The sequence below is a fragment of the Homalodisca vitripennis genome, chromosome 4 (assembly GCF_021130785.1).
Source record: "Homalodisca vitripennis isolate AUS2020 chromosome 4, UT_GWSS_2.1, whole genome shotgun sequence".
Classification (NCBI taxonomy): Eukaryota; Metazoa; Arthropoda; class Insecta; order Hemiptera; family Cicadellidae; genus Homalodisca; species Homalodisca vitripennis.
This window is the reverse complement of record NC_060210.1, coordinates 150,283,827-150,308,315: the sequence shown is the minus strand read 5'-3', so window position 1 is coordinate 150,308,315 and position 24,489 is coordinate 150,283,827. Positions and strand designations below refer to the sequence as shown.

Below are 24,489 nucleotides of genomic sequence, written 5' to 3'. Positions count from 1 at the left end.
AAGTGCCTTTGTTTTGCTTTCACACGTAAACTATTCAACTGATTGTACTGAAATTTTACATAGACATTCTTACTGTTCCTGGGATGAATAAAAAAATCTCTCCGTGCTACTCCCAACACTGGTCTTTAAAAGTGGCAAAAACTCCCATCTTGGTCTTAAAAGTTGTGAATATTAATTGAAAGACCCTGTCAAAGGCAATCAACTATTCTGTTTTAAACTTTGTTTTGATAGCACAACCATATATTTAATTAATATAACCATTATTTTCAATTTGTTATTTATTTTTAGATTTCAGTGATTACATTATATCACTCATCTACGTTAAAAAATGGTCATAAAACAATAAGAAGATCAGAATTTGACTATGCTAGATGAATGTTTGCTGGACTGTGCTTTTGAATTAATGTACCAATTCCAGCTTTAAATATTCAAAAATATAAGACATATTTTTCCGTTTATACAGAAACGAACACGTAAATAATACCATTGTTAATTTACTTTTAACTAAACATTCTTAGCAAATATTAAGTATTAGATATACAAGACAAAGTTAATATCTTCCTTTTACTATAAATTTAAAAGCTATTATAAAACCCACCTTAGTTGTCTTTTTACAAAAGTACGCTTCTTTAAACTGTGATATATATTTTCTTGGCCGGGAAATAAGGCAATACCAACTATGGAACAAAAAAATACTAAAAATGAAGTAACTTACAATTGCCATAAATATACACTTTTTTGTGTATTTTCTTGTTTGTGGCTACCAGACAAACTCAACATTGGTGTTGGAAATATAATTCACTTGAATCAGTAGTGGTCATACATGTGCAAAGCCTACTGAATTGCGTGCAAAGCAGCGGGTGGTAACTGCTAGCAGTGCAGAAATAAAATACAAAATAGTCTGTTATGAAACCTATCTTACTTGTTTTTTGACAGAAGCAGGTAAAATCGACTAAGGAAAAGAAAAATTCTAACGCCAGAGTAAATTACAATGGCCATAAATATACACCTTTTTAAAATGTTTTCTTGACTGTGGCAAGAAGGCAAACTCTCACATTGGTATCAGAAATATAATTCCCTTGAACCAGAAATGCTAACAGGTTCAAAACCTACGAAATTGCGTGCCAAGCCGCAGGTAACTGCTAGTAAACTCATAAAATGTTCAAAGCAACTTTGTAATGTATGAATTTTCTAGATATTACAAATAATTTTTTTAATGAAAAAAATTACCAGACGTATTGTGTATATCAAAGCAGTGAGACATATAAGTGAGGAAAAATCTATTTACATGTTATACTAAGTTCTACTTCTAGAGAAAGTTTTTTATTTGAGTTAGAAAGATTGTGACATTTTTGTACATTAAACCAGAATGAAAAAGTTCCTATTGCTAAGACTACACTACAAGGCATACTTACATAGAAGTATATTGAGACCTGAAGGCATCAACAATCCATCATTTTCATAAATTTCAGGATGACATTTTAAGAAAATATGAATACCACATTTTACCATATTTTGATTTAGAAAATATTGGAGTTATCTTTTGATATTTTTTTTTATTTTGCCAACTCTTTCAAGCAGATGGTTTTTTAAAACCAACAAATTTTTCTCGTTTGATTTTAAAAATCCATTTCACTAAATTGTTTTCTTCAAATTTAGTTTAATACTTCCATTTTCCTTGGAAGACGTCTTGAAATAAGTTTCTTGTACAAAATGTCTTGGGATATACCATAGTAAGCTGCTACTACATTGAGAGAACCCCCCTTTTTAATTTCTGCAACAGCCTTCTCCAGACATTTTATCAAAAATTTCTAAAATTTTTTGATGGTACAGTTCCACTTGACTCTCCTTTATCTGGACTGACACTAATAGATTCCTAAAAAAATACCAAATGTATTAGTCTTACTATACACAACATCTCATATAAAGTATATTGCTTAAGACATTGCATTTAGTATTTTGTAGATTACAGAACAATTAAAATTAAACGTTGTGAAACTTACACCTTAACTATTTGCTTTAAATACAAGGGTTCAGTACTTAATTATCATCAGTAATCGGTGGATTTATTTTATATGATATAGTAATTTACCAGGTCTCAAATACGGGTGTGTACTCGTAAACTTTTCCAGTACCGGAACGCGAAGGTGGCGGGGTGGGACATGGAATCCAGGGATCCTACAGCAGAAAACTTTTCAAAACATTACCTCTAAAAATGTGATTTGGGAATTCTGGGGAGGGAGAATTAGGACTAATATATATATTGCATATATTAAGATTAGTTTTATTAAGCTATTATAATACTGTAACAAATATTTGTTGATTAATCAAAAAGTAAATGACTCTGTTACTCGCTTGTATGAATAATACATAATAATTACCAAGAAACCATACCAAATATGTAAATTAAAACTCTATGATTATTAAGCAATCAAAGATGCTCTTTTGCTACAGTCTTGAGTATTTGATTTGAGACAGTTCAACAAGATCAAGGAAATAAACATATGAGAGGTTCTCTTTACCGGGCTTCATATTTTATATATATATATTATCAACATGTTTTTTGCTGTCAAGGCTTATTGATTCATCTATCAAAATTAATAACTAACCAGCCACTTTAAATTCCATTTTACAATCTTTTTCCCAATTTTGTTACTTATTATTCCATTGCAGTTTTTTTAAGAATGTAAATATGACATCTAAACCATTTAAACTTTTGCATATCCAAAAAGCCAAAATGGTCGGTGCAATGCCTGTTATCTTTAGCAATAAAGCTTAAAGTAGACAATTGAATTGTTTGGCCTGATCTGTTGAAACATACAAAGTAATTAAGCCAATCTTTTGATATGTCCCTACACTCTTATTTGAAAGTTCAGAGTTTGGAGAACTGCCTTTCAAATCTTACAACCAAGCTTTTCAATGCAACAATCCAACCAAGGTAAACATATGTTTTTGTATTCCCAAGTCTCTTTGGTTCAAATGGAGGGACAACTATAAACAGGCTTAACTCTAATCATAAAATCTAGATATTTTGACCGTTGATTTATTTCGAGATATAACCTCTCTCAGGATGTCTTGATTGGTGAATTGGGCTTTCTGGACCATAATGTCTACAGGTGTGATAGAACAGCCATACTACCATGATGAAGAGCGGAGGTGGCGTTTTGGTGGCGGTGAACAGGAAAATTTCAACCAGTCCTTGTGATTTATGATCCTCTACCTTGTGAATGTTTGTTTGTGTCTATGGATATTCAAAGAAATTCTAATCTTTTGTTGGGATGTCGTTTCTTCTCTTTGACAAAGGGTCTTCTGTGTTACTCGTCGGCGACTTCAATCTTCCTGTGATGGAGTGGACTTTGGATAATTACCCTATATGTGCTACGCAAGCAGCATATACTGTCTTCAACATGGGTTGTCTTTTTAATCTAATACAGTACAACAATGTTCACAACTCGAGGCGTATTTCTCGATCTGCTTTTTTCTATAAATTGTGTTGTTGTAGAGGAGGGCACTTCACCATTGCTTCCAAGGGATTGTCCATCATCCAGCACTGTCCATCGATGTCCCTGTCATGTTGGGAGCTCCCAACCGATATTTCATTTGCAGTGCCTAAGTACCAGAAGTGTCAACTTGAGGAGGTCTTACACCGGATTTAGCCAAAAGATGGGATTTCCTTTTTTGTTACACAGACAATGTTGACAAAATGTTCGAGGAGTTCTGTGATAGATTTGCGATCAACTGTACTTTTACACACACCTAGAAAGCGGGTGGGATCTGATGGGTAGCAACATCCTGACAGGGGTAAAGTATAAAGACTTTGCTATGGTCAGAAGTCAATGCAAGGAATTATCAAGAATCTGCTACTCTCAGTACATCGATCACATAACAGAATTCAACTTTCATCAGAAACTAAAAGTTTTTTGGAGCTTTTTTAAGAGCCTTAATGGTGATAATTCTATACCTATTTGTTTATCGCTAGCCGATTACAAAACAACTGAACAATCTAAATTTTGTGGACCTTTTTGCTAGATTCTTTTCATCTGTCTACTCACCATCAAACAGTAGGAGTTATTCATTTAAAACCTAAACACATCTAAACTATTTGATTAATCTGCAGGTTGCTCATCACGAAGTATATGATGTCTAATCTAACCTTAGATGTAACTAAGGGTTTGTGGACCTGATGTGGTATACCATCGGCTGTTTTGAAACACTGTGCTGCTTTACTAACCGAGGTGGTTACTGTATTATTCAATGCATCAATAAGATCAGGTGTGTTCCCTCAAGTGTTTAAAAAGCGGATTTGTTCACACCTATATTCAATTCGGGCTCCAAAATAAATACGTAATGAATTATGGACCGATAGTTATTTAATCAACGCTTGCAAAGGTCTTTGAAAAAATTGTACTTAATAGAATTCAGCCTGTGCTTGGTAACCTGATTTCTACTCATTAGCATGGGTTCTGTGCTGGAAGATCTGCGGTAATGAACCTTGTCACCTGCAATGTGGTATATTTGAGACCTTCTCGGAGCGGAGTCAGATGGATGTTATTTACTTAGATTTTAGTGAAGCCTTCAATAGAGTTGGACCATTCGATTTTTGGCTGCCAAGCTTGAAGCGAATGGAATTTGGTGGGGCTTTGTTGTCATGAATGAAGAGCTATATGGCTGATAGAAGATTTGTGGTAAATTTTGCCAGTTTTTCATCGAATGATTTCTCAGCTTCATCAGGGGTTCCCCAGGGCTCCCACCTTGGTCCCTTGTTCTTTAAACCTGTTTATCAATGACATCACATCCACTCTGAAACTATTGTGTTTGTTGTTTGCGATGACATAAAGCTCTACTGTCTGATTAAGTCTGTTACTGACTGTTTAACAATTGCAGATGGGATACGTGAGGTTGAACACTGGTGTAAGAAAATGGTATGGCTCTAAATTCGGACTCAAGTGCTCTGTGGGGTTCCTTTTGCAAAACAATCACTCCAGTGACGTTCCATTATCACGGGTGGCAGGTCAACTTCTTAACAGGCAGTAGTCAGTGAAGAACTTAGGGCGTCTTCTCTGTCACGGATCTGAATTCTGTGTGGAACATGTGCGTTATGTGTTCGGCAAGCCTTTAGAATGCTTAGTATGCTGTCCCGAGTCTCCCGCCATGTACGTGACCCGCAGACTTTAAGAGCCATTGTGCGCATATTCGGCGCTTCTGGGAGTACTCTTCTCCTGTCTGGGCCCTGAATCAAGATTATCTTAAGACAAGAGCTTCAGCCTTGTCCAGAGAAAGTGTATTAGAATTGTTGGATTTAGGATGGACTACAACTATGATGATGTGCCAGTGTCTGATCTGGAGCGTGCCATTCTCTAACCTCCCTGGAGGAGAGAAGAGATGTCAAAGATGCTATGTTCCTATTCAATGCTGGTTACCAGTGCAATTGATTCTCCATTTCTTCTGGAATGTGTGATCCTTTAGATGTCACGGGCGTACGAGATGCGTGGATGTTGTTCGCCAGGAGAACATCATAATTACCTCCCTGGAGACCAGATTACATGATGCAGCGGGTTCAACGGCTGGGTTACCACATCTCCATTTTACTTTGGACTTCTTTTCCTGCTCTCCTAATCAGTTTAAAGGGCTGTCTGTCAAAAAACTGTCTGTTGCATGCTCTGAGTGACTTTGTTTGCTGTCAGCATTGTCTCATCTTATTTTTGATAACAATATTGTGTGATTGTCGTTTGTTATTGTTTTTTTCATTTTGTCATTGATTCTTGTGATCTGATATTGTTCTTTTATGGCGAGTTGGATTGTGTTGACATTATTAGTCATTGTTAGTTTTTATGCATGTTAATTCTATTGCTGTTGGGATTAGATTTCTTGTTTTTTCTGTTATTTGTTTCTTGTATTGTTAACTTTTTATACAGGGTGAGTGACTCTTGGTGTATGTGGGACAAATTCTTTTGGGTTATAATGCAATGTAAATGTGATACAATGGAGGTTATAAAAAAAAGTCTAACTCCAAAAATTAGGTCTGAAATGAATTATTTCAATTTTTCAAAAAACCAGTGTTTTTGTACGTAAAATCTGATATTTCTCAGCAACGTAGTAAGACATATGTGAGCAAACTACACAATTTTTAGATTCTCCGTTTAATTTTTGATTTGAAAAAGTTATCAGTTCAAACGGTAAGAAAGAAAAATTAAGCTTCAGGTCGATTTAAATGGTAAAGTTGTTAAGTTTCAGAAAAACTGAAATATCATTGAACCCAATCTTTTACCCAACCCTGTACACAAGGAATGTGTCAAAGTGATATTAAAACTTTGCTATTGTATAAGAGGCTTTAAAAATGGTATTTGCCATATGTCCATAGCTTTAAGTATTCGGTTACCCATATTTTATCGGTTTAAATACGAGGGCTATTCGGAAAGTAGATTACGTTTTGGAATTAAAAATTAAACAAAGTATAGGAACAATTTTGTTACATACATATGAAAAGCCACACTTAAATTACTACTTTTCAACATAGTCGCCATTCAAATTTAGGCACTTATCATATCGATGGATGAGCTTGACAATGCCTTCCTCATAAAATTCTGCCGCCTGTGTCTCTCAACCAGTTTGTCACTTCTTGCTGCAGCTCTGTGTCGTCGTTCAAAGCGCTGCGTTGCCCTGCCACTTCTTCATTGTTGGGAACAAGTGGTAGTCACTTGGTGCAAGATCCGGGCTGTATGGTGGATGCTGCAGAAACAACTCCCACTGGAAATGATTCGGAGAACTTCACGCGATGTGCGATTTGCCGTGTGAGGTCGAGCGTTATCGTGAATCAACAGATTTTTCGAGCTCAACTTTCCCCTGACGCTTGTTTTGGATCGCTCTTCTGAGGTGTTTTTAACGTTGTGGTCAATACCTTTCTGAGTTGATTGTTGTGCCTCGTTCGAGGAAATCAACAAGAATTTACACCTTTCACTTGTCCCAAAAAAACCGTCGCCATCTAACCCTTTTTTGCCGACATCGTTTGCAAACATTTTCTTGGTTTGTGAGGTGAACTTGTGTGTCCCCATTCCATTGACTGCAATTTGGTCTCGCAGTTAAACATGTTTCACCCATGTTTCATCGCCAGTTACGATGCGATCGAGTAGTGATTCACCCCTCTTTGTCGTAAGCATCCAAAATTGTTAACGCTGCAGCCATGCGTTGGTTTTTGTGGACGGAGTCGGTCAGGATTTTTCGGGTACCCATCTTGCCACAAAAACTTTTGGAAAGCCAAGCTTATCAGTGACGATTTTCGTAAACAAAGTTCGTTGTGAAATATGATTGGGGCAAACTAGCAGAGAGGTTCCGTTATGGTCTAACCGTCGATTTTCTCGGACCTTTGCGTCAACTTTCTCAACAAGTTCGTCAAGACACTATGCTGGGTCTTCCACATTCGCTCTTCGTCATGAACATTTGTTCGGCCATTTTTAAACTTAATGACCCATTGTCGCACTCCACCCTTCAGTGATAATGTTGTTCCCATAAACTTCACACAATGCCGATAGATTTCTATAGGCTTACAGTTTTTGGTGGTCAAAAAACTAATTTACTGCGCGCACCTCACAGTTGGCGGGATTTTCAATTGCGGCAGACATTTCAAACAGGCACACTGTGACTAGACGCGTTACAACACGAACTTCCCGCTAGTACGGCTAGATAGCCACTGACACCAAGATGGCCGCGCTAGTCCCGCCACTGGTGACCACAGCGCAAAACCGTAATCAACTTTCCGACTGCCCTCGTATTACAAAACATGCAAGCTACAAAAAAGATTAAACACAATTTAATAACAACTGTACTTGATTTTTGTGTTTTATCAAACTGCCTCATAAAACAAGGAATTGAAGATTACAAAAAAGTAAAACAGTTTAAAATAATTTATGGATGCTAGTTATGGATTAATGGTCTCATCCTTTATCAATGTTTTAATTCCTTATCTTATCACTTTCACCAGTATTGTACATTCATTCCTTATCTTGTTTTGTAAGACCAGTGTCCATATGAATTACTTCTACTCCCAATAAACTATTTTTTGCTCAATTTAGTCAAGTGTAGGCTGCTATGGAGTTCAGTTTCATACTCAGAGAATACGCTGATATGCACTTTATTTACGGGTTTTGTGTTGGAAATGCGCGTGCTACCCAAAGAGAGCATCAAGCTCGCTACCCTGATCGCCGACTTCCCCAGTCATTCAGTGTTCTCAAGACTCCATCAACGTCTTTGTGGAGGGAGGTACAGTTCACAAAAGACCTTAATGAAGTAGGACAAATCGTTCATGATGTAGGATTAGATGAAGTAGTTCTAAAATTCAGTACGGAATGATTCCAGAAAGTTTAGTAGTAGATAACTTGCTAGAGACGTAGGTTTTAGACATTTGCATAAGAATAAAGTACCATCCATACAATTTTTATTCGGGCCCTGTTCCAGGTCTGAAAGCAAACTGATTTGCTTCCTAGGACTACAAATACTGTCGTTGGTTCTAAAAACCCATTTGTAAAGGGCCGGCTAAACCCGGCAAAATTCGGGGATTGGAAAACGTTCTTAATTGAATTCCAGAAAGCCTTTGCTTAATCCAGGTTTGGGGTAAATTGCTCAACTGGACCAAGGTTGTTGGGGTTTTCCTGGGTTCCAGTAATTTTTCCCAATGGCCCTATTTTAAAACGACATATTGCAAGGCACATTAAGCCACACAAAACACAAAATTTCAAGATAAAAGGGGGAAAAAAGTGGACCCTTTATTGGGGTTGGGTCCCCCCAAATTGCCCGAAGAATTGTACTATATTTTCCCTGTTTTAGTTTTGCTGTTTTTTAAGGTAACTTTTAAAATGAGGATCGGGGCAAAACCCCAATATGCGGATGTTCATTATTTTCAATTTTTGAAATCCGAATTTTAATTGTAGTTCGCCATTCCCCGTATTTTGGGAAAACCATGAATTCGTTTTTAATTTTTGGATTTAGCTTTCCGGCTCCAAATTATTGCGAGGCGAAAAAAATATCATTTAGTGGGGCCTAACCCTGTTTTTTATGTATTTTTGTTTGGTTTTTCTAAAAAAATATCAAACCGCATAAAAAAAATTTTGGTACCTTTTTTGGGATGGCGAATAACGTTTGAAAAGAAAAGGGAATCTGAGCCCTGGGAACCTTTTTAAATTCTGAAAAAATTTTCCCAGCCCAAGCATATTTTAATAAGCCCTTCCTAATCATTGAAATTAAAAGCCGCAAAGGAAAGGGCAAGAATTAGTTTTAAACACAAAAAAAACCTTTTAGAATTTAATATTGGGTTTAAATGTAAGGTTTTTTTGCTCTCCTTTCAAAAAATTTAAAAAAAGTTTTTACGCAACCCTTTTCAAGTTTTTAACCGGTCTAAAAAAGCCATTTTATTTAAAGGAATCTCATTAAAAAGGGGAAAAATTTATTTAACACCTTTGAAATTAAAAAAACATCAAAGGGCAGGGCCCATTTCAAAACGCTTGGGTTTGTTGGGGGCCAAAATGCATTAATTTAGATCTTTTTAAATGCTGCGGCAGGTTAAAACCTGTTAAAACCGTATTTTTTGAACACGGTAAGAACCAGTATTTTAATTTTTATTTCCCGGATTGGATTTGGGAAGGACATTATCTACGGCTTTCCAAAATGAAAGGGAATGGCCACTTTCAATTTCTCAAGTTCAAATGTCTCGATAAATTTAGGAAAATTGCCACTGCCTTTAAAATTTTTTAACTTTAGTTAACCCCCTTGTAATGGGGGGCAATGATTTTGGACAAAAAAAAAATAAAAAAATTTGCTTTTTGCCGGGGGTTGGAAGGACCAAAAAAAGGGAAGATTCAAAAGTCCACGCGATAATGATACAGGGACTTGCGGGAGACATGTCAGTTGGACAGCCCGCCACCCAATAAACTCTTTGTTATTTTGTATTTTAAATTTATTGGTTTGTAATATTAGTATACGTTTATCTATAAACTTTGCTTCATTCCCATACTTACTGAATAAATTATAAAATATTAGTGACAACTACACTGCTATTCTACGATATTCTCAAAATTAAAAATTATCCTAGGTATTCTAAAAAAGGCTAAACAAATTTTATTTACCGTTAAATAACTCTATTTTGACATACAGAAACGAAATAAATTTAACTTTACACATTGGAAATTTAAAAAAATTGTAACTATATCAAAGATCAGGTCTAATTTTTCATGACGCTTAAAGGGTTAAGTATGTCAAACAAGAAGTGGCCTATCTTAATTTGTGGTGACCATAAATATTAATGTCCTAAATGTAAACGACACGGCAACATTAAGCTTCAAACATGTTACGAAGCGTAAATTGTTATTTGGAAACAATACGCCTACCAGAGGGTCTGCATGCTTGGATAATGTTATTACAAACCTTCCTAGGGAATGTGTGTCTGTTGAGGTTAAGGAACCTATCTCAGATCACTTAGCGTTGGCAGCTAGGATCTTGTGTAAGCCAAACTGTTTAGAAGAGGATAAAAATGGTCCTGACAAAATTAAATCCCGCAGCTTTACTCAAGGAAATATCAGCAAATTTATGGATTTCCTCAGTATGATAGATTGGAATAGAATAGTCGAAAACCCACCTTTGTCCTTTGATTCATTCATAAAAATCTTTATTTTTGGAATGGATAAATGCTTCCCCATTAAAGAAATAAATAGGAAGAAATCAGCCTTACATCGCAAAAATTGGTATACTAGCGAACTTCAAAAAATGAAGAGAGAAGTGGAAAGCTGGTTTCATAAGCTACAATGGGCCCTCCGTTACCCCCTGCTTGTGGAGGAAACCAAAAATAAGTATACTGCAGTTAGGAAAAAATACAAAAAATCGTTACATCTAGCGGAGATACAGGCAAATGCAGAAGCAATAAAAGCAGCGCCTAACAAAGTAAAAAAGGCATGGGAAATAATAAATTCTTCAAGAAAAGAGACTGTCCACAAAGACACTCACTCTCTCTCTGCTGATGACTTCAATGCGTACTTCATCTCTGCAGTGGCTGATATTGCGAAGGAAGTCGGACAATCACTTACTACAGCTATGGATTTCCTCTCCAGTACCCAAGACGCCACGGATCAATTCAGTGGAAGACAGTGTCTTGTGAGCAGGTGGTGGAATTTGTAAATAGCATGAAGAGCAGTCACAGTAGAGATATATATCACATTAGTGTAGTGTTAGTAAAAAGTGTCCTACCTGTTATAGTTTACCCCTTAAAAGGTTTGTATAAACCAGTGTTTAAAAGCTGGCACATTTCCAGACTCCCTCAAGCAATCTAGAGTTGTACCCGTATATAAGAAGGGTGACAAGTCATCTGCTAGCAGCTATAGGCCCATCTCGATGGTACCCATATTTTCAAAAATCTTGAAAAAGCAATGAAACACCAGGTAAGTGAGTTTTTTGAAAGAAATTCACTTTTTTCTAAATTCCAATTTGGTTTTAGACAAGGTAGGTCGACGGTTGACGCGGTCGAGGGCCTTATAAGATCTGTACTTACAAGTTTTGAAAATCATGCTAGTACACACACCATCCTTTGCGATCTTTCTAAGGCTTTCGACTGTGTGCCGCACGACATCCTTCTTTCAAAATTACACTTTTATGGAGTAAGAGGTGTGGGGGGGGGGGGTGGGGGGGGGGGGGGGTGGGGGGGGGGGGGGGTGGGGGGGGGGGGGGGTGGGGGGGGGGGGGGGTGGGGGGGGGGGGGGGTGGGGGGGTCTCCGTCACTGCAACTTTCTGATGAAAATCAGTTAAGTGTTCTAAAGAACACAGGTTATCGCCCATTGTAAACAACAAACGCGGCCCGACCATTATTTATTACAAACAAAACTGGAAGTGAAAGTGAAGATCATATTAGTAACAGCTGATTTGTAGGCTACTACTGCAAAAACAATACAGTATATATTGTAGCAAATGTAACTGAGAGCATCCAAGCGCATGCTAGTGGAAAAAGCACGAAATAAACAGTAGTTGCTAAACCGTCAACAGAGGTTGCGTAACTACGTCTTTCCACTTTGGTCCACTAACCGGAATGGACGAGTAGCCTGGAATAGGTTAAACCAATATAAATTATCAATCTGCTGCTATCATTTTAATAATATAATATGTATCATATACCAAGATTTTTACTATAATATCAAAGAAAATAAACTGAATTACATAATTAGCAACAAGAGATAATAAAATTATCAGTAATTACTTATTCCTAAAATATTTCTACTTCAGCTCAGGTTATTTGAAGATTATTAATATCCAAATATTGCACCCCCAAACTGTATCACACTTTACCACTTGACAGTTGCACACGATCCTCACTCTGAAAAATTCCCCATGATTAATTTTAAATCGTCCAATATCCTCTGCTAGACTCCCTTGGTCAATGCTTTGCCACCAGAACCAACGACTCTCATTGGTGTTTGATATAACCCATCATTATGATTGGTGGCCAAGATGATATGTCTGGAATTAGCTATAGAAGGTGAGAAAATTCCAATAATTCTGTAATGCTTTGTGCGGATCATGCATACGAGGTTAATTTACTTGGAAATAAAGTCTGAAAACTTTATGGTTCACAACTGAAGATATTTTATGAATATGATAAGAACACGATCAGAAGATTAGGTTGCTCTAGAGAATTCTAGAAAGGGTAAGATGACATAGCACGTGTTCATGTATAGTCTGTGAGAGCAGAAGGTGATACGATTTAAGGAAATGTCTTGAAGTATATTATTTCTAAGCTAGAATTCTTAAAGTAAAAGAGGCACTGTTAAAAAGTGTAGTTTAATACAACAATTAACTCACATATATGTGTCCATGACTCCACATGCTGTGGTCTTACTGAATAGTGGCCATTTGATGTTACAGGATAGAGACCGCCTCCTCCCACCCCCACAATACAGCACTCACTTTACCTCTTTCATTTCAGGAATGTAAGCGATTTGAAGTATCTGTACTTGTCTTACCACTGTCCAGCTCAGTCTCCTGTTTTCCTAACACTTCAACCCATAATTCCACATTATCTTAATTTAGCTTTTGATTACTTGATTTTTAGTATTAAGGGTTTAGCCATCACTGGCCACAGTGCATTTGTCAAAAGTGAATGATTGCTTCATCCATGCAAATTACTTTCTTATTGTATAAACTCATTTATTTTATTGTTTGTTACAGAATATTGGTACAGTACATTCAATATTCAGTATAAGAATTTAACAATGTTTATAACATTAAGGTACTTATCATGTAAAAATAAGAGTTAAAATGAATTTTCAGTCTTTTTTAAGACACTTGTTCCATTGTGCAAGTTTATAATATAACAAACCTATCCTAACTATTATACACTATGTTAGTGGTACAATATTTGTTATTCATAATATCATTATTGAATTGACATTATATTACGTTATTATATATTATTATTACTAAGCCATGCTAAATCATAAGAATATTGTAATAATTAGTATAAAAGTATAATTATAAAAATATAGTGTTTTACTCTATATAAAGTATACTATTCTTTGTCTAGCACCATTCCCAGAAGATAAACAATGATAAGAATCATCTACACAAGTTTTAACTCACTTTACCTATCTGCACAATGATAAATCTACAAGGCGCCATTTCTTAACACAATTAATGTAAAACCTTTGAAAACAAAAAATTGTAAACAATGGTGTGGGTACGTAAAAGTTATCACCTCTGTATAAATTTCAAATATTTGGGTAATTTTTCTCCAATTCTGCAATATCAAGTTTAGAAATTCTAAAATAGTATTATCTCCTGTGGATAATTCTTATTTGATAAATATTTATAATATTCCACTACTTAAGAGTGAGAGGCAGAGGTTATTCTAATTTGAAAAAAATAAAGAAAGAATAGAGTTTTAGGCCAGGGATGTAACAAGAAAAAAAAAATAAATTTTTTGTTTCGTTTTAAGAGATTGAAATGAAAATTGCCTGTATTAAAGAGGCGGACTTAGAGGTGAAGATTTTGAGTAAATAATGGAATAATTATATTTTATTCCACATGAAGAGTGAGGATGTTATAAAATGGAATGATTACGGACCAGAAGTTTCAGTTAGATCCCTAAGAAATAATTAAAACTGCTCTTAGCAAAAAGTTGGTGTTATATCTAGGTAAAAGTATCTATGGCAATAGTTAAGCTTGCATGTGAATTTATGATAAAATTACTTCAGTCCATGTTCCTCTTTATATTTACGATAGGCATTAATCTCCACACCTTCCCAGTGTAAGTCTTGAGGTAAGTTGAAAAACCTGAAAAAAATCAAACACTGTAAAAATACAATCAAAGACCAAGCGTACTCTACTCTGTGTTAACATATTTCAATATTTTAATGTAAAATTTTTATTTAAATATAATCAACTTAGTATATTACAAATGATTAAATATAGATATATACATATATATATATATATATATATACATATATATATATATATATATACATATATACACATACACGTCAATGGAATTGTCCAATTATATTCTTAAATAGAAAAGCAAATAAGAAAATTTAGAGCTTCCAAGGCACTTTGCTTATAGGAGGTTCCTTTTAATTACATTTTACTTAAAGGATAATAAAAAAACAGCTATCAGATAATAAAATTTGATTGTTTTTTTTATTGGCCAATGCTCCAATTATTTGTTTTCATGATTGCTTTCAAATCAAACAAAGTAAAAATACAATCAAAGACCAAGCGTTACTCTACTCTGTGTTAACATATTTCAATATTTTAATGTAAAATTTTTATTTAAATATAATCAACTTAGTATATTACAAATGATTAAATATACATATATACATATATATATATATATATATATATATATATATATATATATATATATATATACATATATACACATACACGTCAATGGAATTGTCCAATTATATTCTTAAATAGAAAAGCAAATAAGAAAATTTAGAGCTTCCAAGGCACTTTGCTTATAGGAGGTTCCTTTTAATTACATTTTACTTAAAGGATAATAAAAAAACAGCTATTAGATAATAAAATTTGATTGTTTTTTTTTATTGGCCAATGCTCCAATTTGTTTTCATGATTGCTTTCAAATCAAGAGTTGTAATAACCAAGAAATGATTCTCTTAGCACTGAATTTATGATAATAATTGTAGTTAATGTTATACCAAAGAGTATAAATAATTGACAAATACTACTAATTGATGATCAAATTACTAATGTTGAATTTTAATCAATGAATCAAGATTATCGAGAGTCAACAACCGTTCTCTGCCACAGAGAGAAAATCCTGCCACAGTGAGATTGCTTGATGTCATAAGGTAATTTATTAAATATTTTTGGTGCTATAAAATTCAAAGTTTTGGTAAAATTAAGTGTTATTTGGTTTTAGTATTATGTAGTGTATTTAGTGTAATAAATACTAAGTTGGTAATGTACCCATAGCAATATTTAATGTCTGCACCAGTTATGTTGGCAGTATGTATTGTCAGGCGATGTATCATACGATGTGGTCTGATACGAATAAAGAATGCTCATAGGCTGCTCTCCTGTGCCGTCACATCACACCACTACCCTACAACCCTACAACCAACGGTCCAAGCTGGCTAGCCAGAGTCCACCACCAGACACCGTCATGTAAACCCCCGTGTCCCGTCCGTTCCTTTATGAGCGGTCTTAGAGCAATGGTACTCTAAAATGTAACGTCTTATTATTTATCCCGACCCATATAGTGTACAGTGACGACCCGCATATCTTACAGTGGTGACGAGAATGGGATCATTAAATCATTAAATTTTCGTTCAACCGCTAAATTTCCATGTGCATCGGGGGTGTGACTCAACGGTCAACTAATGGACAGCGTAGTGCGTTATTGCAAGTTAATTGCAACAGTGGAAATAACAACGAATGTGCAAGCACATTCAGGACATTGAAACAGTGAATTACAGTGATATAGTGCGAAAGGGCAACAAGCGTAATGAACACATGCAAATAACCGCAAATGTGCTAGGACATTCGGGACGGACATTGCAACGGTCGTGAGTAGTAAGGTACGCCGATCGATATAAACCATTCTTGGTGTAAGCAGCGCACAGGCTGATTTTTATCGTAACAATTAATGCCGTTAGACGATTATTTTTACCAGGGACACTTTAATAGTTATTAAGGAGTGTACAAGAAGACAAAATGGCAACTATTGGGTCTATGGGTCCTTTTTATAGTGCGGAAGAATCATGGCAGTCTTATATAGAGAGATTTGAGCTTTTTATTGATTGTAATGATATCGACAATTCAAAGAAACTAAGCACATTGTTGACAGTGGGTGTGAGGACCTATACGTTACTGAAAGACTTAATTACACCAGACAAACCGTCTGACAAGTCGTACAAGGAAATTGTGGACACTACAGCTAATCATCTGCATCCCAAGCCTTCTTTTATCACAGAAAGATTTAAATTTAGTAAGGCGGAATCAATTGGATCATGAAACGGTTAGCGATTATATTGTGCATTTAAAACAGTTATCTAAGTATTGTGAATTTGATGATAAATTGCCGGACTACTTAAGGGACAGATTAGTCGCGGGTCTGCGAGACCAACAGATACAGAAAAGACTTCTCGGGGAGGAAAACCTCACTTATGAAAAAGCCGTGCAACTAGCTACTGCAATGGAATTTGCTGAAAAGGGGGCGGCCCAGATGACAACTACAGGAGGACGTATTCACCGGATGCAGAGCAGCGGGTCGATACCGAAAAGGACACAGGCGGCGAGCAACGGAGCAAGACGGTCATTGGACGGCGGGAAGGCGCTGCGAGACATCACCTGCTATTGTTGCGGCAAGCGAGCACACACACAGCATCGCAATGTCGGTTTCGTGAGTACACGTGTAATCATTGTAAAAAGAAGGGACACCTTGAAAGAGTTTGTAGATCGAAAAATTATGTTAACAAACCTATTGACAACAAACCAAATGTTTTTACAAATAGGTGTAATGAGCCTTCAGCTAAAGGGAAACAGTTTTACAGCGATAAAAAGCAACATGTTTATAAAGGTAGGCAGCACTATGTAGAGGAAAGTAAAGAATCAGCAGAGTCAGGTTCAAATAATCACTGGAAACATAAAGACAATGACGATGTGTATGACATTTCCAATCTATTTGTGATTAAAGAAATAGAAACTAAGATTAATAAAATTGAGCCAATAACGATACAGTTATTAGTGGAAAGTAAGGAAATTGTATTTGAAGTCGATAGTGGAGCTTGTGTTTCAGTTATGTCAGAAAAAGATTGTAAGACTAAGTTAGGAAATGTAAACATGCATCCAACTAGCTTAGTATTAAGTTCATATACACATGAAAAGATCAGACCTTTAGGTAAAGTTATGGTCAATGTACAACATAAAGGTAAAGAGAAACAATTAGCTTTATACATCGTAGCTAATGGGGCTAATCCCGTGTTAGGGCGTGATTGGATGCAAGCATTAGATTTGACAGTTAGGATGCCCAGTAATGTAAACAATGTACAGTCAGCTGATCACACGAGCATGGTGGGGGTTGTGCCAATTGCAGGCGGCAGTCCGGCAGACGCATGCGCGCCTGTCAGTGGAAGCCACAACACACCTGTAGAGGTAAACAAACAAACATCTGTCAATCCGTCTGTTGTCAACAAACAAGTAGAACTACTGTACAATGAGTTTCCAAATGTATTTACGGATAAGTTGGGATGTTACACGGGTGCACCAGTTAAATTAAAGTTAAAAGAAAATGTAGTACCAAAATACTTTAAACCTAGGACGTTACCTTTTACATTTAAAGAAAAAGTAGAAGCTGAGCTGACTAGACTAGAACAAGAAAACGTTATTTCACCAGTAGATATCAGTGAATGGGGGACTCCCATTGTACCATTATTAAGGCTAATGGGAAAATAAGAATTTGTGGGGATTATAAAGTAACTGTAAATCCTTTCTTGGAGGTAGACCGACACCCGTTACCGAAAATTTAAGAAATATTTGCCAGCCTACAAAATGGAGCAAAATTCTCTAAAATAGATTTATCTTCAGCTTATCAACAGCTTAAACTAGATGTGGCTAGTCAAAAGTATTGTACAATTAGCACACACAAAGGATTGTATGCTTACAATTGCCTATGTTTTGGTATCAGTTCAGCACCGGGAATCTTCCAGAGAATAATAGAACAAACATTACAAGGTATCCCGGGGGTAACTGTATTTTTAGATGACATTCTAGTAACAGGTAAAAACAATGAGGAACACATGAATAGACTTAGACTAGTGTGTCAAAGACTTGAAGACAATGGGTTCACAGTGAGCAAGAACAAATGTAAATTTTTCTGTGACAGTTTAGAATATTTAGGTTTTGTTATCAGTAAACAAGGGTTGCATACCACACCTAGTAAGGTTGAAGCAATTGTCAAGGCACCTGAACCTCAAAATGTGACACAGCTTAAAGCCTTCCTTGGTCTTGTTAATTATTATTCACGTTTCATTCTTAGGATATCCACTATTTTGACTCCAATGTATCAGTTGTTAAGAAAGGATACCGATTTTGTATTTAATTTAGCATGTAAGAAGGCATTACAAGAGATTAAGCAAAAGTTAATCTCTGCTGAAGTTTTAGCGCATTATGATCCTGAATTACCATTAGTGGTAGTGGTAGCCAGTGATGCTAGTCCATATGGCATTGCGTCAGTTTTGAGTCAGATTCAACACAACGGTACAGAAAGACCTATATCATTCGCAAGTAGAGTGTTAAATAGCGCTGAGAAAAACTATTCACAAATAGATAAGGAAGCATTAAGCATTGTATTTGGTGTTAAGAAATTTAGTCAGTATTTATATGGTACACATTTTTTGTTAAAGACTGATCATAAGTCTTTAGTGGCTATTTTTGGACCAAAGAAAGGGTTACCGGCTTTCGCAGCCAGTAGGTTGCAGTGATACGCTTTGTTTTTAAGTGGTTTCCAATATGAGATTGTGTATGTTAAGTCCCAAAATCATGGCAATGCCGATGGTTTATCTAGATTACCTGTAAATAGTGAGGTTAAAGATGAAATCTCGGATGATGACCTTAATATTAATGTCATGGGTACCTATTTGCAGTGTTTAGCTAAAAATGACATACCATTAAGCTATGTAGACATAAAAAAAGAATCAATGGTAGATAGTGGAATCAAAAAGGTAATATCCTATGTAGAATCAGGTTGGCCTATTGTAACTGAACCAGATCTAAAGCCATTTGAAATTAGACAGTCGGAATTAACCTTGGAGCAAGGAATCCTAATGTGGGGTTACAGGGTGGTAATACCTAAAAGGTTCAGAATAAACATTCTGAACGAATTGCATACTTCACATATAGGTATTGTTCGCATGAAGGCATTAGCCCGTGCATATGTATGGTGGCCCAATATCGACCGGGACATAGAACAATTAGCTAACAGCTGTACAGCCTGTTTGGAGGAACGAGCAAAACCGCCCAAGACTTTCCAGCATCATTGGAATGTTCCGGAACGTGTTTGGTCTCGAATTCATATTGATTTTTTTGGACCTTTTCAGTCCAAGCTATTTTTAGTGGTAAAAGATGCGTACTTTAAGTGGCCAGAGGTGTTGCCCGTTGCTTCAACGGCAGCTGTTCACACGATTATGAAATTAAGGGAATTATTTAGTAGGTATGGTACTGTAGACCACATAGTGTCCGACAACGGACCACCTTTTACTAGTCAGGAGTATAAAGAATTTGTGATGTCAAATGGTATCAAACACACATTTTCACCACCATACCACCCAGAAACCAATGGTTTGGCAGAACGGTCAGTCAGAACTATTAAAAATAAACTGAAAACAGCTCTTCATAATTCCAAGGATTTAGAATTAGCTTTGAGTAACTTTCTGTTCACTTATAGAAATACAGTGCATTCCACTACCAATCTATCGCCAGCTCAATTAATGTTGGGCAGATCGCTAAAATCTAGGTTAGATTTAATTCGACCAAATTTTAAATCAATAATGTCAGATAATCAAGAAAAACAACAATTGTATCATAGGGTTAGTAAAACTAGATAATTAGTTATTGGACAACCAATCCATAGCCAGGGATTACAGAGGTAGAAATAAGTGGATACCAGGTGTGGTAGTTTCACAATTAGGACCAGTCACGTATTTAGTTGAACTAAATACGGGCATGAGGTGGAAACGACATATCGACCAGTTGATAGGTTTAGAGTGTAGTCCGGAAATGTCTGAGTTGACAACAATGCCTAAAGCCCCAGACGCAAACGTGGCAACAGAGCACACACAGGAAACGGTCGATATACAGTCGCGGGACAGAGCGAGTGCAAGGTCGCCAGTAGTTTAGCAATGACCTTGCCCCCCTCTCCGCAAAACCATAACAATAACAGAAACCCTCAGGGGCAAAGCCCCAGCCCACGTACAAATGTAAACAATAACAGTTCCAGCGTTTCACCCAAACAAATGACACCTGTTAGACCAGGGGTTCCCAAACTTTTTTGTACCACGCCCCCTCTGGTTATTTGGAGACCCCCCCACGCCCCCCTACACATATCAATAATTGTACGTATGGTGAAAATTTAAACAAGTATTACATGAAAAACGAATATAATAACTGATACAAAATTTAACATTGTAACACAGATACATTTTCAATTTAAGGAAGGTGAAACAATAGGCCTACCTACTTACAAAAACAAAACATAAAATTTAATTTAGTGAGATGGGTGCGCTTGCATGTTCTGGATAAGCTGACAGATCCTGGGTTGAGTTTCAGACAAAGCACAGCGTAGGTCACTTTCGACATCAAGTTTGTTGCGGTACTTGGTTTTGATCGCCACAAGAGTTGAAAACGCTTTTTCGCACATGTATGTTGTTGAAAAAGGCAAGTACATCCGAACAGCTTTCCCTGAAACACTGGGGTAAACTTTTAAGTACTTTAACCAAAATGAGGGCTTGTCCATTTTGTCAAAATCGTATCTTGCAGCAGAGTCATTTTTTATTTCTATTCCCTCCTCTTGCAACTCTTCTGGCAGCAACTGTATGTCCATGTTGAACGGGTCAGTTGATAGTTTGTAAAACTCCTCTGACAAGTTAGGAAAGTACCTGCTGAACTCCTCCTTGAGGTTCTTCAAATGGAGTCTGCACCTTGCAGTCTCAAGTTTAGGTTATTTAAAGTGTCAAAAAAGTCTGATAAATAGGCCAAAATCACTTGGTTCCAGGGTTTTTTGAACTCTGCACTAAGCTCGTTTTGTTTCTGCTGTGCCAAAAACGTTATCACTTCATCACGGAGTTCAAATAGTCTTCCCAACATATTGCCTTTTGATAGCCATCGTACTTCTGTATGAAATAGCAGCGTTTTGTGATCACTTCCTAAATCTTCACACAGAATTTTAAACAGTCGAGTATTTAATGCACTGTTCTTAACGTAGTTCACTACTTTAATACAAAGCTTTAAAACAGCATTGAGTTCATTAGGAATAGTTTTTGCTGCCAAGACTTGGCGGTGAATAAAACAATGAATCCCAACCACATCAGCATTCTTCTCTTTGACCAACTGCACAAAGCCTGAACGAGAACCCAGCATTGAAGGAGCACCATCTGTGCATACACCAATAAGTTTTTGCCAAGAAAGTTTGTGTTTCTTAAAAAAGTCTGATACTGCTTCCATCACATCTACAGCTTTAGTAGTGGTCAACAGCTCAGTAGAAAACATCAGTTCATCCTTCATTCTTTCATTTTCAATGTAACGAACATATACAAGCAAATGAGAGCATTGTGCTATGTCTGTACTCTCGTCAAGCTGGATAGCAAAAAACGGTGATTTTTTTTATTGCATCAACCACCTGGTTTTTAATGTCCTTGGCCATATCATCAATGCGGCGTTTTACGGTGTTGTCTGAAAGTGGTATTTGTGATAGCTTTTGCCTACTATCAGTTCCAAGGACAACATCGGCTGCTTTTAAAATGCACGGTTTAACAAGCGTTTCACCAATAGTGTGACTTTTCTTTTCCTTAGCAATAATAAGAGATAATTCATATGAAGCTTCAAGCACTTTTAGAGATGACTGAGCAGCAGATCCAGTGCTATCTAACTTCATGCGCTTTAAATTCTTAGATTTTGCAGCGAAAAACTCTTTAGGTTTGTCCTTTAAAGAGGCATGTTTGGTTGACAAATGTCTCAGAAGACGATTAGGCCTCATCGCGTCATTGCTTAATACCTCATAGCAAATAACGCACTGAGGGTGATCAACATTATCTTTAAGCAAGGAAACAAACCCATATTGAATATAATCGTCAATATACTTGCGTTTCTTTGCCGTGTTCATCTTCTCTGATTCAGCTTCACACAGAACTCACACAACACAAAAACAATTACTCCAATTCAAACGTCGCAGCAATTACAGAACACCCACAATACAGCAAACACGCTGACGATAATTCATGGAAAGCACTGTTGGCACAACGGACTGGCGAACGGACTAGTTACAACGCAAGCACTGAACAAAGTGCAAGGTTATTGACATTGGATTGAAGATGCGGTGGGGGTAGTGGTAGGAGGGCGTGGTAGGGGTGGAGGGACACTCGCACTCACACCAAGGCCAAATGGAGGTAACGGGTGGTGGGGGTCATGGATGGCGGGAGGGGAGTATTATTATGAGGAAATTATTTTTGTAATTTTTTTTTTATTTATTTCATTTGGGTGTCACGCCCCCCCAGGGGGGCACGCCCCCCAGTTTGGGAACCGCTGTGTTAGACGATACCCACTAAGGGATTGTAAACCTGTAGTCAAAATGGACTTATAAATACAACCCGATTGTGACTTGTATATAATTAATATTGTTTAAGTATTATTATTATCGATTTGTTAATTGTGTTCATTCAATGTGTTATTAATTGCTATATTCTGATTTATTGGTTTTGATTGAAGTGTTTTGATTTGTGTTAAAATAAAAGAGTATAATGTCAATTTTCTATTCATTGTAATTGATTTAAAATTGGAGAATTGTTTAAAAAAATTGTAATTAATAAATTTCTAAAATTGTAGGGGACTTATGTATTTAAGGGGGAGGATTGTAGTGTATTTAGTGTGATAAATACTAAGTTGGTAATGTACCCATAGCAATATTTAATGTCTGCACCAGTTATGATGGCAGTATGTATTGTCAGGCGATGTATCATACGATGTGGTCTGATACGAATAAAGAATGCTTATAGGCTGCTCTCTCCTGTGACGTCACATCACACCATTACCCTACAACCCTACAACCAACGGTCCAAGCTGGCTAGCCAGAGTCCACCACCAAACACCGTCATGTAAACCTCCGTGTCCCTTCCGTTCCTTTATGAGCTGTCTTAGAGCAATGGTACTTTAAAATGTAACGTCTTATTATTTATCCCGACCCATATAGTGTACAGTGACGACCCGCATATCTTACATATTAGAAAGTGATTCGCTGATCATAATTTTGGTTTATATTCTAAAGAATTCTGTGGCCTGTTACCACTTTTACAAAAATATACTTTAAAAATTTTACTACTACTTTTACTTTACAACTACATGTTTCTGTTGATAATATATTATGTTTAAGTAAGTCCCCAGTGCTGATTCAAAAGATGACTCCATATTCAATTCGGCTCTGTGTTGAAGAAAAATATAACACACAAAACACTTCCATTGCATAATGTTTTCATGAAATAAAAACATCTTAAGGAAGGCTTTAGAAGTAATACTGCTTCAGTTTTTCATTATGTTAGTGTTTCTTAACCAGTTTAAAATGTGATTTCTCCTCTTAATTTTTCAGCATATAAAATCATTAATCCATGGTTTTTTAGCCCTCAATATGTTATTTTCTGTTACTTTTACTTTACTTTGCAACAATGGTTCATGTAATACAATTTAAGAATTCATCAAACATAATAGACGCATTCGTCTTGTTGTAGACATCAATCAGCAATCAATCAATCAATTAATCAGCATCATTTAGCCGCTTATCTAGCCTAGAATAATCAGAGCGATAGCAGGAGCGGGAGCAAGAAAGGGAATCATACTCGCCTCCCCTAACCCCTCCACCACAAACCTGAACAATCACATTCAACATTGAATGGTCCGTCATGCCTGCGTGTATCACAGACACTTCTATAACAATCTTATTCTTATCAGATACTCTCATATACATATGATCTTGAGTTTCAGACTTTTCCTTAACTCGTGTTGGCTCCTGTATTAAACATTCAAACCCATTTACAGCCATCAGAGTTTTATAGTTATTTACAGAATCGTTAAATATATCTAAGATATTAATGTTTATATCACTTATAAATAACAAATTTCTAATTCTTTTATAAATATTGCCTGAATCAATAAAATGAGTTCTCATTTCATTTATGAAAACATCAGCTGAATTAAAAAGTAATCTGCATATTGTAAGTACATGAAACT

At 36.2% G+C, this 24,489-nt stretch overlaps 2 protein-coding genes across 3 annotated transcripts in view; both read right to left on the bottom strand.

Moving 5' to 3' along the window:
- Positions 1–1,801: 1,801 nt before the first annotated feature.
- LOC124361227 overlaps positions 1,802–24,489 on the bottom strand; it is a 91,809-nt gene continuing 69,121 nt past the window's right edge. The window contains exon 3 of the mRNA XM_046815270.1: positions 1,802–1,876. Within this exon, the coding sequence (XP_046671226.1) occupies positions 1,802–1,876 (75 nt within the window). The remainder of the gene's footprint in view (positions 1,877–24,489) is intronic.
- The window catches only part of LOC124360332 (L-galactose dehydrogenase-like), a 34,172-nt gene continuing 21,522 nt past the window's right edge, over positions 11,840–24,489 (bottom strand). For both annotated transcript variants that reach the window (XM_046813869.1, XM_046813868.1), the window contains exon 8: positions 11,840–14,301. In XM_046813869.1, the coding sequence (XP_046669825.1) occupies positions 14,214–14,301 (88 nt within the window). In that variant the 3' untranslated portion in view covers positions 11,840–14,213. The remainder of the gene's footprint in view (positions 14,302–24,489) is intronic.